At 46.5% G+C, this 15,162-nt stretch overlaps 1 protein-coding gene across 1 annotated transcript; it reads right to left on the reverse strand.

Annotated features, from left to right (window-relative positions):
- Positions 1-9,908: 9,908 nt before the first annotated feature.
- On the reverse strand, positions 9,909-12,686 carry TCF21 (transcription factor 21). The gene is made up of 2 exons (XM_069010737.1): positions 12,063-12,686; positions 9,909-10,458 (listed from the first exon to the last, which is right to left on the reverse strand). The coding sequence occupies exons 1-2, from the start codon at positions 12,510-12,512 to the stop codon at positions 10,369-10,371; spliced, it is 540 nt and encodes a 179-aa protein (XP_068866838.1). The 5' UTR covers positions 12,513-12,686; the 3' UTR covers positions 9,909-10,368.
- Positions 12,687-15,162: the final 2,476 nt, after the last annotated feature.

Consider the following 15,162-nt stretch of genomic DNA (forward strand, 5'->3'; position numbering starts at 1 on the left):
GCTTCAGCTCGACCATGTCTCCCCTTTAGCTTGCTACAGCCCCCTTGGTCTCTGGCTTGGCCGCTCCACACGTACTCTGACTAAACCGAGTGGTCAGCGTTGGTCTGACAGAAGCCAGCAGGCATTAGAGCTCACAGCAAGAGCACGCTGCCAGTATTCCTGCTCCATACATGCCTGTTGTACTGCAGCAGGGCTCTGGTCACTGCCTCTTGTCTTAAAAATTATTTGAATTTTTTTTTTTAATTTAAAGTGACTTTATTTGGTATTGAAGGGATAGTCCACAGCAGTAAACTGTGGGAGTTTGGTGCATGAGCAGGCTGCTCACTCCAAGTGAAAAAAAGATATGAGCAGGTGACTGAAAAGTCTCAAATATGCCCACGTCCCTTGAGTTCTGTGAGGCCCTCAGTACTTTTTTTTGTGATTCTAATGTTCAAACAACTAAAGTAAGACTGCTGTTTTGCACTCTTTCGATATGCAGATTGTTTCATCCTTGCAAAGTGAGCACATGGTGCACACTTAGACAAGAGACAGAAGGGGACATGTGGACACTGGGAGTGCCTGGGATGGCACTGGGTCTCTCTGTCCAGGAAAGTCCTCCAAATTTGGCACTGTCCCGCCTGTCTGTCTATAGGGAGTAGAGCCCGTGATGAACTGCTTTTCAGGTACACTTATATTTTCTCTTGGAAAAGCTGTTGTGCTTCACTTGGGAGCCCAGGAATGTGCCTGCAATGTGGCCCATTAAGGACTCACCGCCCCGACGGACAAATGAAATATATGTCAAGTTGACTTCAGATTTATAAAGAACATTGTTCTGTATATGAAAATTATGTATATATATTTATATGGGTGTACTGCAGTGTATTCACTGTATTGACAATTTTCTGAAACTGAGGTTCTGTAATTAGTACTTTGGTTATATGATGTGGTAGCAGAATAGCTTTAATTAGGATAGAAAGAACAGTATGAAATTTAGATTTTGAATTCTTTAGAGTTGGCATGTTTTCTTCTGCTAGATTCAGTTTAATCTTTGAAATGCGTGACTAGGTTCGCTTGTCAAGAATAAGTATTTCAAGTTCTCACTTCAAATCAGCTGCGAGTAGACGGTTTCTCTCTCCTATTCGCAGGCTGGCTGCACACCGGCGTGTGACAGCGCTGCCACCCTGTGGCTTCCTATAGACACGGATCCACGCGGAACCCACCGCCTCCGGGTGAATACAGGCAAGCGAGGCAAGGTTTTGGAAACCAGGATTCTGAATTTACCATAGTTCAGTAACTATGCACGGTATATCCAGCATTTTTACAGAGTGCCTTAAGGCTGGTTTTGTTCTTTATGAGCTTCAGGCTCTGAGTCATTACAATTACACAGTTAAGTGGGGTAGAGTGTTGTGATGTCTTCACTCTGACAGTTCTTTCAGGTTCTGGATGGCTGTATCACAACAGATGCTGATTTGTTTTTTTTTCTGAATAGCTGATCACATCTGCAAGTTATGAAGAAAATCTTTATAAACCCTGATTTTGCTTGAATTTGGCCTAAGCTTTTGTTTTTTCAGCATAACCTTAAAGGTTTATAGAAATTCAAAACAAAGTGTCTGCAAGCACACATTACCACTGTCTGTCTCCACATGCTTACTCTTTTCAGGGTAAAACTTTTTCTAGCACATATTCCTCAGAATTGTGCAGTCATTCCTGGATGTTAAGAAAATTATTTTTTCTGATGAAGAGATGAACACTTACCATTTCAAAGTTTTGACTGCTTTGTCAGCCTGAGCTTTTCCTGTTTAGACTAGAACGTTCTGAAGATTGCATCTTTAGATATATATTTGGAAAATGTGCAAATGTAAGCAAGTAGCTATGATCACATTAATGTGGAATGCAAATAAGGTGATTGGGCACCTACCTAATTTGACTTGTAAGTTTATCAGTTGTGCTGCAATTTTATTCTATACCTATATAGTTTACAAAACTGGTTGTCCTATCCTTGCCTTCTCCCCTTCCTGGTCTCCATTCCTCCATGCAACTCTATCTTGGCTGCATGGCTTCCTCTACTAATATGACTGAGATGCCAAGGATCTGGATCTTCATGAGGTTCTAACTTACCAGCTGGCTGTATGGCATCAGACAGAGAAGGCACAGAGGCCATTTCTGACACTGTCACTTCCTTAATACATGATTCCATTTTTCTATGCCTTTATTTTACAGTCCGTTGTTTGGAAAGTAAAGAGGAGATGGAGGTGTGGGGAGGGTGTTTCCTGTGCTTGAACATTTCTGCAGCATGGAATCATGGGCTGCTTGGGAGTATCAGTAATAGTGCAGTAAAAACAAGGTAACTGAACTTTAGGACACTGCACATGTTTTTTGTTCAGTAATTACAGCAGTGAGACTGAAGATGCAATTTCGTTGTGTTGTTATTCAGCAGTAACTGCAGGTTTCTGTAAAAGGAAATTTCTCATCAGACTGAAGCAAATGCTTGGTTATCTGGAGTTTTCTATTTTTACAGGATTAACTTTCAATCAGATAAGATCCTGTGCAAGGTAGACTTGGGGAAGTGTAGGGGGGAGAGAAGAAAGCTGGATGGCCCCCTGAGGCAGCCCACAATGAAGGCTAGCTGGAGAGTTTTATGCAGCTGTGTTGTAAATACTGTGATGTCTGAGTGGAAGACTGCATTGAAGTATTCGTGTTTGAAGAGGAAGTACCTAGGACCAACCAGTGGTTGTGGATCTTCCATGGAAATGACCTTGTGTGAAATGGTCATCAGCTGCAAACATGATACTGCAGGTTAATTATGAGACATCTCTCAGGGTGGCAGCCAGCAAGAAGTCTGTCAGGAAAGAAATCCTTTGCTCCAGGGCTTAGTTTATCAGGTGAAACAGTAAACTCAGCTGTACCTTCTCACACCTCTCTGATGATGTACAGTATGATATCTTATGCCAGCACTGTTAAAGTTACCTCCCTGCTGTAAGTGGCACTTATACCAGCTCACAGAATTCAAACATTCTGTTTAATTTTATAATATATATTGTTTTATATGTTTGTTTATAGAAAAGATAAATATAGTTTCTACATAGTATGTAAATATTTATGTCACATTTTTATAGTGTGTGTATATATATATTGCATAGTGTGTATATCTATATATTGCATAATATATATTGCTAGGTACACTATTTAATATAAAATAAGCATATTAAGAAAATGGTGGTGAAGTACCCACCATAAAAGTCAAACTATCTGAATGAGCCTTTTCTTTAGTAAACTTTACAATGATTTAATACATATCTGTAGTTTCAGCCTCTGTGACTGACTGGTATTTACAGATTATGCATACTGACTTCTGTTGGCAGTAAGAGAGAAGCATGGTGAAAGTACAATCAGACGACTGAGTGTGAGGGAAATGAGGAAGAGAGATTTGTGGGAAGATAACATCGGTTCCTCAGCAGCTTCCCTGCAGTGCTGTATCTGTAGCCAAACTGGGGGTGCTGGCCTCGACTCCTCCTGTCCACCTTGCTTCCTACCCCAGCAGAACGATGTTAAGCATGTACAGACAGCACCTACTGGCTGTCTGAATTCTTCCCATGGACTTAAGTAGAGGAATATCTCAATTCCATATCTTGGGATGAGGTTAACTTAATGCTAATTGGCAATGGTGAGAAAGAGATACTATGAGGGCATATGTCAAATGTTGGTGTCAGGGAACTCACAAGTCAGGTAGAAAAGGTACTGCAGAGCTAGTAGCAAATGAACAGAGGTTTTCAATGTCGTAATTTAGGGTATAATATTGTTTAAATCTCATGTTAGGTTTGTTCTTGAACTTGGCCTCTTGCTTCTAATGATCTTTAGTTTTCATATGTATTAGTTATGAGATACAAATAGCAAACAGGGTCCCCACTAAGATTTTTTGGCCCATAAAAGAAGAAAGCAGCTTGATCTAGAAAACAGGTGAGAAGAGCATGAGACTGAGGTGAGACAAAGGCATCAAGTATCTCAATTGCTGTAGCTTCTAAGGCTTCAGTGACACTGATAAATAAAACAAGGCTGAGGCTTATCTTTCTTTGTGCTTGGGTTTTAGCAGGATCCTTGCTATGCCTTTGGCCTGACTTTTCCCCAGAAAGTATCCAAGCATGGTTTTGGAGTAGCATATGCCAGGGACTGTTCTTAACCTCTGGTTAGAGGAATAAAACTCAGGTATGTGTGGATGTGACCCCAGCCACAGCACTGACTGTTGGAGCCAGAGCATGGTCCATAGCCTGGTTTATCTATTCTAGTAAGTGTAGATGTAGATATAGATATACAGCCTGAGAGGATCACTCCCTACACCTTACTGATTCCTATCTTTGTACTGAGTTCAAAGAGCAAACATCCCTGGTGATTTCAGTGTGCCTAGGAGAACAGCCTACGGGTTTGTGCACCAGAAGAGCTGGTGCCCTAAGCCTACTCCAAACTTACGTGTGAACCTTCAGCCAGTCATTTGTCATCTCTTTTTCTTCTCATCTGTATAATGATAGCGGCCTCCTGTAGAAAAACATTTGGTCATGAGGGGACAGCCAAATGCTGCAACTCCTGTCTTCTATGTACTTTGTGTATTGACTCTGAGATGCCAAGAGTGTAAAAGTCCCTGTGTAAGAAAAAACCAACATGTTATCAAGCGAGGAAGAACTGTTCCCGTTCTGGTCAGCTCGGCCATCAAAAAGCATCACAGGAAACAGGATGCTGAAGCGAGAGGCTGTGCTGACACTTCGATTGCTTGTGCCACATGATGGTCTTTGCCTCATCCCTGTCAGGGGAGGGAAGTGCTGCTGCAGCAGCCTGGGAAACCATCCAGGGACAGTTATCTGTATGAGCACATCCCTGGGAACACTCTCTGCCTGTGCCCACTCCTCCTCCCCTGCTGCTGCTGTGCAGGCTTTCACAGATGTTCCTCCCAGAAAAGGCAGCTGCAGCTCTCAACATCCCGGTTTCCATCTCCCCGGTGGTCTGGCTCCACCCGTCTGTGATGGAGCTGCTGATAGTTCCTCCCTTCCCTAACCCATCCTGCCTCAAGGACTGAGCTGCAGTAATCAGAGGAAAAAGAATTATTCTATGCCTTTTTCTCCCTTTCCTCTGGTCTCCTGGCTGTGTAGCTATACCCTTGATTTCTTTCCCTAGTGTTTCTGATCCTTGTTTCTCAAACAACTTGTAAACAACCAAGAGAAAACTCAAGACTGTAGATAATCCATATTTACAGTTGGATATAGTCTTATAGTTTACATGGCAGCCTGAAGTCTAAATAAGGATTGGGGTTTTTTTCTTTGCTCAAGGAAAAGGAGCTCTTAAAATTTAAAGTGAAGGAAGGATTTGCACTGGTTTTTATTTTCTTGCTTTTGTTATGATCTTTTTTTTCTTGCAAGAAGGTTTTGAGGGTGGTGTAACTGAGCGCACGCACTCGCATTGGCTTGAAAACGCATTTCATCTGTTTACAAGTTTCAGTTTAAGGGCAAAACCCTAAGGCAAGAAAATGCGTCATCCCTGCACTGTTGTGACCCTAGGGTATGTCCATGCCGCATTTGGGAAATGGGATGACTGCCTGCGTGGGCCTACTCAAAGTCAGTTTTATACCCGGAGACACCAGTGTCTGAAGTGAACTGAAGAAAAATCAGTTACTTGCAGAACTTTTCTGGGTTTGCAGTCTGCTGGCAACCGTCCTCTCAAAGGTAACGTGTGGCATTTCCCCATCCTTCCTGGAGCACAGCTTTTAGGTCAGACCTATGACATCTTCTCAGGATTGCAGAAATTCCCCAAGCTGTAATACATCAGTGACTTTACAGCACTAGTGACAAAAAAGTGCCATTATTACTGGTTATGCCACTTCCCATCCATGAAGTATGCTGGGCTGAAGAGCATGAAGCAATCTGTGGTTGAATAGTGAGCACAAGATGGTGGGTCTGCATTTGATAGCACAGCCTTAATATGGGAATGGTCAGTGCTACGTGGGCCAGCAACGGACATGAACAATTTGAATCTGGCTGCTGGGAGAAATTCTGTATGGAGGTTTTTCCAGGTGTGTATATACATGGAAATTACAGGATGCTTGGTTGTTTGCTGCTACAAATTTCAATTTCATTGAAATTAAAATTCATGTCAATGTAATTGAAATTTCTTTTGTAATCCTGTCGCTTTTGGGAGACTGTGAGTGTTAATCTGCATTCAGATATCCAGACAAAAATGAAAACATCCTGCAATTTCATCAGATTATACCCTCCACTTGTACACCAGATATCTGTAAGTTTTGTTCTCTTTTAGAAAGTTTATTACCTGCAATTAACTAATGTGTTTTGCATATTCTAAATTTTTTTTACTGCAAATTATAATGAGAGATAATGACAGCAGGGTTTCAGCACAAATTGTCTTCTAAAAAATATATGTAACTTGTTAACAAGGAAGCAAGTTTTTTTCAGGCAGACACAACTGAGGGGTCATAAATACAAATACTTCAAGCAAAACTGTGCTTGTGATCTTATCACTATGTTCAGGATTCAAACCAGCTTCCCTACAGAAGAAACCACACAGATTTTCTGTCTTTTATTTTCTGGGGTGAGTTGGGAATTTTGACCTTGGAGGCACTTTGAAGAATAAGCTATCTTGCACATGTTCTCCTTATGCACCTTGAAGTTTGAGGGCACGACCAGCACTGTGGCCTTGCCGCCCCAGTCAGCGCCCAGAGCAGCACGGCGGTTTGCAGGTGTCTGCAATGTGGGTTCACTGCTATGCCGATGCTTCAGGCTGGCAGATTTCCGTCCCAGTGAGGGGATAAGATAAGCCTAAAAGGTATTTTCTGTAAGACCTTACAGACTGTGAATGCTTCTGCGAAGCGGTACAATGTCAGCACCAAATCCAGGAGCCTGAGCACTGAGTCAGCACTGCAAATAAAGGATTTGCTAGTCTCTAGCTGAATTGAAAAATGGTAATGAAGTAGCTGGGTGAAACTGGTTTCTTTACAAAGAAACAAACAAAAAAGAATACTAGTATTAAAATCAAATGGAACTAAACTACTTTTATAGAGTTCTTATCTTAAAACACGTAGGTCCATAAGCAAGTTTTCTATGAACTTGTATCCTGTGACTGAAGCAGTGTTTGGAGCTTCATCTACAGCTGACATTCTGCTCTGTATGCTCTGCTATCTAATAAAGGCTGAACTGATATTGAAGCCCTTCCTTCAGCTGCAAAATTTATAGACTTTTTCTTTACTCAGCTGCCTGTTTTCACACATGCAAAAAAAAATTAAAAATTATAGTAACTTAGTTGTCTTTGAGACCTCTGTCAAATCTAGCTGAAATCAGGCAATGAATTCAAACATTACTAGGAGGGAATGTATACACTCACACAGCTGCATCTACGTCCATGTAGAAACAGAAAGATAAACCAAGTCAACTTTTTTTCCACATGAAAAAGGGGTATAAGTATATTTTGGTAAATATTAAAATGCATCACTTTGTACAGAAATGCAAGAAAGCAAAAAAAAATATTTTCTTTAAAGTCATTGACATCAATATTTAAACCTGTTCCCTCTTTTTCTTAGCACATTTGTGAGTTCCTTTCAAAATCATCAATTGCTTCAGTCAGACTAAACATACATTTTCTGTTTGCAAATATTTTGCAGTAAAATTGCACTCAGCAGCAGGGTAGAATAATTTCATTCATTGTTCTCCTGAAGTGTGTGGTAGAACTCTTAATTCATGTAAGAAACTTGGGCTGTTGAAGCCAACTGCCAGCACTGTCAGGTCTGTGCCCTTACACAAGAGGTCAGTGGACCAGGAGGTCCCAGCCACATAAATGCCTCTGGAAAATATGTTCATTGTGTTCAAAATTGAAATAAAGCCACTACTTGTTTTACAGTCAGAGTAAAGTCATTATTTACCTTTCTGTGTACTGCTGGTTGCTTTTATTTTTTTTTATTGTTGCTTTTTTGTTTGTTTGTTTGCTGCTGAACTGTTGCTCAGAGGCAAGGACTGAGCAAGGTGCAGGATGTTTGAGGAATAGTTTAGTCCTCAGGAGGCTTGCAATGTAGACTGCTAGATAAAGTGAACAGCAGTATGAGAAGAATGGTGTCTACTGCCAGTGTGTACACAGTAAGCATCTTCAACACTTACTGTTCCTGCAGCTTTTGGTACATGGTTACTGCTGTGTTCCTCATGTTTTATGGGGTACCATTGTATTTCCCCCTTCCCTTTCTTCAGTGCTGTATTTCAGGTGGCGAATGAAAACTGCATATGGTTCTTTAGGTGGGAAGATGCTGAGTGCAGTTAGCAAGCATTGCAAGGCAGGGTGGCAAAGAAGCATGTGTTAGAATATTCAAAATTTGATTCAATTTTATGCATATCTCAGATGCATATCAATTTCTGCTTTCTAGAAGGAAATCAGCACCTCACTATGAATCTTGACCAGGCATTAATTAATATGGATTTAAGTTGAGATTTTGAGTGGTTAAATACAACGGTTAGTTTCAATTCAGTGAATAAATCTAGAGGTTAAAATGTACATTTGCTCTATCAGTCATCTGCCCTTAGCTTAAAGCTGGGGGCCTCTATTCTGTCTGCCTTTAACAGACCAGCAATTCCCACTGAATTTACCAGTGCCTGTGGCAAAGAAATCAGCAAATCAGCCTGTTCAGCTGTGGTTACCAGAGTCGTTCGTCTCTTCAGCAAAAGCTGTGTCTGTTCAGGGTCTGTGTGTGGCCGCCAAGTCAGTCAAGCCCCGGTGTGTAACTGCGCGTCTCACCTGGCGCAGTCCCGTCCACAGCAGTGAAGTTGCACATGGTTAGGCCAGGCGCAGAGGTCTGTTTTTAATTGTGTGGGATGGAGATAAAGCTGTGCAAAAGTGAAATTAAACAGCTCTCCCTTTCAAAACCATTAGGATGATACAGCAGGGCCTGGCCCTTTTCATAATGAGGGCCGAGATGTTTGCACAGCCCTCGGTTCACAGCGAGCTACTTTAATTAAACCTAACCTAGCCCACGCATGAACCCGACTGGTGAATTTGGGTCGCCTGGAGGACGCGCCACCTCGTCCAGTTATCTCGGGGGAAAGTGGGGGATGAGAATAAACACAATCCAGTCTGCACGGATGCCCGGAGCAGCTCAACACCGGCCTGTGGGGTATATCCGGGGGAAGAAGCCCCCGGGAGGGTCTGTGGCCTCCGCGCTGCCTGTGACCGCGCCCCGGGCCCTGCCACCGGCCCCCGCAACTAGCGGGGACGGAGGGTTTGGTCTGGGGGACGGCCCTGCAGCCCCTGCTGCCCCTCTCCTGCTTTCGGCAAGAAAGTACCCAGGTATCAAACGGAATCGAGGGATGGTATTGAAAGAGCAAGTGAGGCGGAAATTTAAAGCCCCTCTGCTAATAATAACAGTATAAATAACCGAAGACATCTTGTAAACAGTGCGGTCATAACCCTGAAACATTAAACAGCGCGGTGGGATCTGGCGCATCAGCTGCCGGCGGCCGCTGCCGGTGCAGGGGGAGCGCCCCGCACTCCTGTTTATCTCAGCCTCATCTCCCACGGGCACGCTGATCGATAGAGAGGAGATGTTTAAGTTAAAAATTCTCGGCGCTGAGGACCGACTGTACTTCATCAATAGATCACTGCTCCTGTCCCCGCGGAGCGGAGCGGCCGGAGCGGCGGGGGCGACTCCCGCAGCGCCCGGGCGCCGGGCTGCGGAGCCGGGCCGGGCTCCCGCGGTGAGCTGCGGACCCAGTCATCCCCTCCCCCAAGGGTTTGCTCCAGGTCTTTAGCTCCGGGGAAGCAGACCTCCCGTGGCCCGGGGTGGAGAGGCGGGATCCCCGCAGCGCGGCCGCTTCGCGGAGCGGCGGAGCCGGCGGAGGCTCAGTCCTTTCCCCGCCGAGCCCGAGAGTCTCAAACGAACACTTAACACCGCTCTGTGTTCAGTAGAAAGGAAGGTTTATTCACAGAAATAGAGCAGAATCTGCTTGAAGAAAATATATCTATATATCTTTAAGGTGAATTACTTCATAGAGATGACTGTCAAAGTCAGTTTTTCTAGGCATCTACATATTTCACAGGTCTCAGACAAAAGATACACGCGTGGTAGGTTTTGTTTGATCTCTGTCTTTTCTCTAGTAGCTCTTGAACCAGCAAGGCTGTGGTTGCAGGACACTCGACTGTACACGCATTTAATAAAGTTAAATAGAGTCAGGATCTCTCAGGGTGGATGGAGTCTTTGCTAGGGCACATTTGGTCTCCTCTGCGCCGGGAGAGCGGCTCTCCCCGTGGCTCTGCCCGGGGCCCGGGGCAGCGGCGGGGCCGCGGCGGGTCCCTGCCCGCCCCGCCGCCCGCTCCACGGCCACGCCGGGACGGACGCTGCTGGCCTGGCCGCGGGGCTCAGGATGCTGTCGGGCCGCACAAGCGGTTTGTGTTCACCACTTCTTTCAGGTCACTCTCGGGTTTGCCGGCTACCATAAAAGGCCAAGTCTGTAGCCAGGAAAAGACACGGGTGGGAAGGGGGTTACATATGGAGAAATGCACATTGCAACGCTCATATCACCAGCGGGTCCGGCTCGGGAGCGTCCGGGGGGACTGAGCCCGGCATCCACCACCTGAGTCCACTTCGGGCAGCGCCCAGCGGGGCTCAGGCTCAGTTGCCGCTGCCTTCGGCAAGGACCCTTCTGCCTTTCGCCGGCGGCTGATGCCGCTCCGCCTCACAGCCCCGGCGGGCCCCACCGGGCGTCCTCGGGGCGGCGGAGCCCGTGTGATACGCGGCAGAAGGAAGGGAGAAAGGAGCCGCCTGGCTCCGGCACATTCGCATCCCCCCGGCACAATCTCCGCGGGCACCCCGCCGCAGCCGCGCCTCCCCCCGCGTTTGGTCGTGACCGGCGTGGGGACTCCGACCCGCGGGAGTCGCCTCACGTCCCGCCGCGCTACCCGGGCGCAGGAGCTGCTCGGGACCCGGCAGCCCCCGGCCACTCTCCCTGGTCTCCCGCGGCTCGGGGAGCATGTTTTGGTGTGCCTCTGTGCGGAAGAGGAGGGAGGTTATATCTATATTGGGTGCTGGTTTTGTTTTACTTTTTTTTTTTTTCCCCCATACTGTTGCTCTGAGGATTTTGTTTTTAATCAAAAATTATCTCCCAGGCCCTTATCAGCTGACACAGCGGGTAACGTACTGTCCCCCAGAGTCCAGAGCTCAAAAGGCAGAGCCTGACCTCAGTGAAACGTCCCCAGCTCCTCTCTGTGATCCATTTATGCGTCAGGGTCTGCACGTGTGGGCAGTGTAAAGGCTGTATGTCTAAAAAGAGCCCAGGCAGATCTTGCTTACTCCCGGTTTACATCATTTGTTCATATTTTTAGAGCTGGAAACTGGATATTTCTGGCGGCCGGGTATGGTTGGGAGATCCAGGGCTGCTTAGGAAAACTTTATGTGGTGGGAGCAGAAGGAGGGACACTGCAGAGCCCAGGAAGAGGCATTGTGGAGTGTGCCTGGGGCAGACACCTTCCCTGGGGAGTCTGCACTGGTATTTATTTCTCCTGTGCCAATTTAAAGGGATAGGAGAAATGTCTTGGACCCAGCAGACCTGAGTGGTTGAGCACAGAGCCCCAAGAGTCCTGTCTTAAAAAAGCTAGGGCTTGGGGACACTGTTGTTTCAGGAGACACTAGGGTAGAGACACAGGGTAAGAATAAATCCTGGGTCCTTCCTCAAACATACCATTTTCTACCCAAATTCCTATACGTGCAGGTAGAAAGCTGGCATCAACCCTTTGTGGTTTCTCAATCATTTCTGGGGCAGTAAAGAGTAAAGCCTGCCCCTGCTTATTTGTGGCCAGCGTGGCTGCCTGTCTCCTGGAAGGGTTTGCTAGGAACAGCAGAGGGGGCCTAGGAGGCTTGGTGCTCAGGGCACAGGGCAACAGGGTAGCCGGGAGCCTGTCCCCTTGTACAGTACCGCTTTCCACCCCACTGGCACCGAACTCTCTGTGAGAAGCACAGCAAAGTTTTCTCCCCGCACATGCCCCATGCCAGCTCCTCGCCCACCTCTCCCCATGCACACGCACAGAGCGCCTGGCCCCGGCGGACTCTGACTTACCAAGTTGACTGGGTGGATGTAGCCGTTCTCATACTTGTCATTGGCCAGGATCTGCCTCAGGTGAGCAATGTAGCTGGAGGCCAACCTCAAGGTGTCCAGTTTGGAAAGTTTGGTGTCTGGGGGCACCCAGGGTAGGGTGGTCTTAAGCCTGGAAAAGGCTTTGCTAAGGACCCTCATCCTTGCCCTCTCCCTGGCGTTGGCAGCGTTTCTCTGTACCTGCTTTCCCTCCTGGCTCACTCCATTTAAAGGGCTCTTCTTGGGGGGAGCCTTTTTCCTCTTGCCCGAGGCCCCTCTCCCCTTCTGAGGGGAGCCATTCTCGCCATTGGATCCCTCCTCGTTGCTCTCGGTGGACGCCCCAAACTCTTTGTTAGTATCCATTTTCAGCCCATCGCACTCCAGCATCTCCACCTCCTGCAGATCTTCCACATCACTGAGGGACCCAGTGGACATGGTCTGGAAGATGCCAAACGACCAGCGGGAAAGGGGGGAGGGGGGAAAGAAGGGCAGCTCCTCAAATCTATTTCAAGGCAGCGTAGGAGAGAAGGGGCGCCAGTACTTTCCTCCCCTTCCCTCCCCGCCCAGGACTAAGTCACAATACCAGTCCAGAGAGGATCCCCGCCCTCCCGCCCCCCAACCCCGCTTTGCCTGTGTTTGAGGGAGGGAGTGAGATTTTGTGAGAGAGGGAGAGAGAGAGGGAGAGAGAAAGCTGAGGAATTTAGTGAGGACACTAGTAATTTATCTGGGGGATAAGAGAGGCGGATCCAGCCCAGGGGAGGGGCCCTGCCCACTGAGCACACCACATCCCCAATCACAGACCTTTGCACAGGACAGGGAATGAGGTACCCCAGCAAGCCTTTGCTGAGAGCTCGGAACTGGGATTCAAATCTTCACAACTGGACTAAAACAACTCTCTTACTCTCTCTCCCCCTGCTCTGTCTTTCTATCCTCCCCCTTCGTCCTCCTCCTTCTCCTCCTCTTCTCCTTCCCCACTTCCCTTTACAGCCCAGGGTTGCTCTCCCCCTCTCTGCCTCCTAGATGACCCAGGCAGCTGGTGTCACAATTCTTGATGAAAGCCAAAATGGGTCATGAGCAGAGAGAGCAGCAGATCCACCAGCCAAGCCTTCCAGGGAGCTTTGTAATGCGTGCCGTCGAAATGCTGTCCTGTAACCTAATCTAGGGGAGATTTGTGGATGATTATATTTGCGAATGCATCCTGTCCAGCTAGTAGCATATTCCAGGAAGGGAGTGCTCCGCCGCCTGGCCAGCAGTGTGGACCTTGCCGTCACAGCCCAGGGGCTGGAGGCAGGAGGATCTGACTTCTTCCAGCCTTCCGGGGTGACGTCCGACAAGTCCCGGTCCCTTCTCAGTCTTTGAGTCCTCCCAGCTGTGAATGTTGCGGAGGCTTCCTGGTCCACAGGTGTGCCAAGTGGCCAAGATCTCAGCAGTCTGTGAGCCCCACTGAGCCGAGGGAGAGTGTTGTTCTGCTGGGGAGGGTCTGTATGGCTGTGGATGGGGCAGCAAGGGTGTGCATGAAATGAAGGAAACGGGGGGGGGGGATGTTTATTGGATGGTAGAGTTCCCACAGAAAAGAAACTTTTACTTGGTGTGCAGAGCAGATGTCAGTGGTTCTTTCTGCAGTACCCGTGGAGTGTTTTGTCGGCTGATTCGTGCATGCTCAAAAGTCAGAGGTTTTGCCTGAATAAAGAGGCAAGATAAGGGATAAGGCCCCTTCTGTGGGAGCGGTGGGACTGAGAGCATTAGGCCAGGCTCTGCAACCACTGAAGCCAAATATTCCCAGTGGTTTTACCACAAGTGGGAATGAGCGGGTTGCTGCATAGTTTGAATGAACTGACTTATGCTCCTGTTACAAACTTATGCACGTGTGTATTCAGTCTCAGTAGAGCAGGCTTTTGAAAGCAGTTAACCTTGTCCTATCACTTCTTCCTCTCCATATAAAATAGTTCCCTAAATCCACATTTGGAGTCCAAAGAGGCCAGTGAAACAGGAACTTGCTCTCATAGCTCCTTCCCTACTCATGCTCTTCCTGAAACCTCACAGGTTGCCCCACAGCCTGGGTTTTGAACACAAGGGTCTAAAGATCTGCATGCAGGGACTGTTCTTATTGCAGGAACAATTCCACTTATTCAGCTGCTTATCTGAGGATTCTCGTAGCTCTGGACAAAAATGTGCAGCCTCAGATGTCAGTGGCTTCATAGTTAATCCAAAGTCACTGGAGCCACAGGAAAAGTCTCTTGCTGATTCGTGTGAGCATCGCATAGGGTTTTCTGCATGCGCTGAAAAACCCAACAAAAACTGTGGAGGGCCAAACTGGTATGTCTGCCGAGTGCTATGTACTGTACTGCAGATTAAAGTAGGAGGCAGAGTGTCATTTTTGATAGCCAGCAAGGAACTCCTGCCTATCTCTTGATCCATCTTTCTTCCTTGGCTCATATAAGCTAGAAGAAAAAACAGTAGATCTAAACTTTTAACCACCTCTCTTTATCATTTGTCTGGAAGATAACACCTTCCCACTCACAATAGGATAAGTACCTTAAGATATCATATCTCCAAGCCCTGGCCTCTGGGCAATTCACTAACTCCTAAATTCGTGTTGTGCTAACTGTGCCCTTGTTTGTGTTTTCTCTGTATATAAACTAAACTAAACTAAACAGATTGTCAGCATATCAGTCCTAATTAATGAATTACTTTTTTTTCCAATAACATTGCTCTTGCAGATCCAAAATATTAATGATCACCAGTGTTAAGATTTATGAGTCACCTTATTTTCTAGGCCTTATTGTTGTTTGTGCAGGTGGAGATTTAAATGGCCGTATCCATTGCAGAGGTTTATAGTTCAAGTGATTGATGTCACAGTTGAGCTAAAAGACTCTTACTGGAGCAAGGATGACAGAAAACCAAGTTGAAGTTGCTTGTGTCTCTAAGCATGAATGACCAGAGAGGACAAAATCCCATCAAAATTTCAGTATCAGAAATTCCCAGAAGAACAAAACAACTAAACCAGTATATACTTATAGCCTTTCCATCACTTATTTTTAACTTCACTTCAGTATTTTCTAAACTTTTGTTGTAAAAAGCAGAA

This window comes from Aphelocoma coerulescens, chromosome 3 (genome assembly GCF_041296385.1).
Source record: "Aphelocoma coerulescens isolate FSJ_1873_10779 chromosome 3, UR_Acoe_1.0, whole genome shotgun sequence".
NCBI lineage: Eukaryota > Metazoa > Chordata > Aves > Passeriformes > Corvidae > Aphelocoma > Aphelocoma coerulescens.

Coding starts and splice junctions, on each gene's coding strand:
- TCF21 (XM_069010737.1), bottom strand. CDS start 12,512: ATGTCCACTGGGTCCCTCAGTGATGTGGAAGATCTGCAGGAGGTGGAG. Junction 10,459..12,062: donor ACATCCACCCAGTCAACTTG/GTAAGTCAGAGT, acceptor TCCTGGCTACAG/ACTTGGCCTTTTATGGTAGC.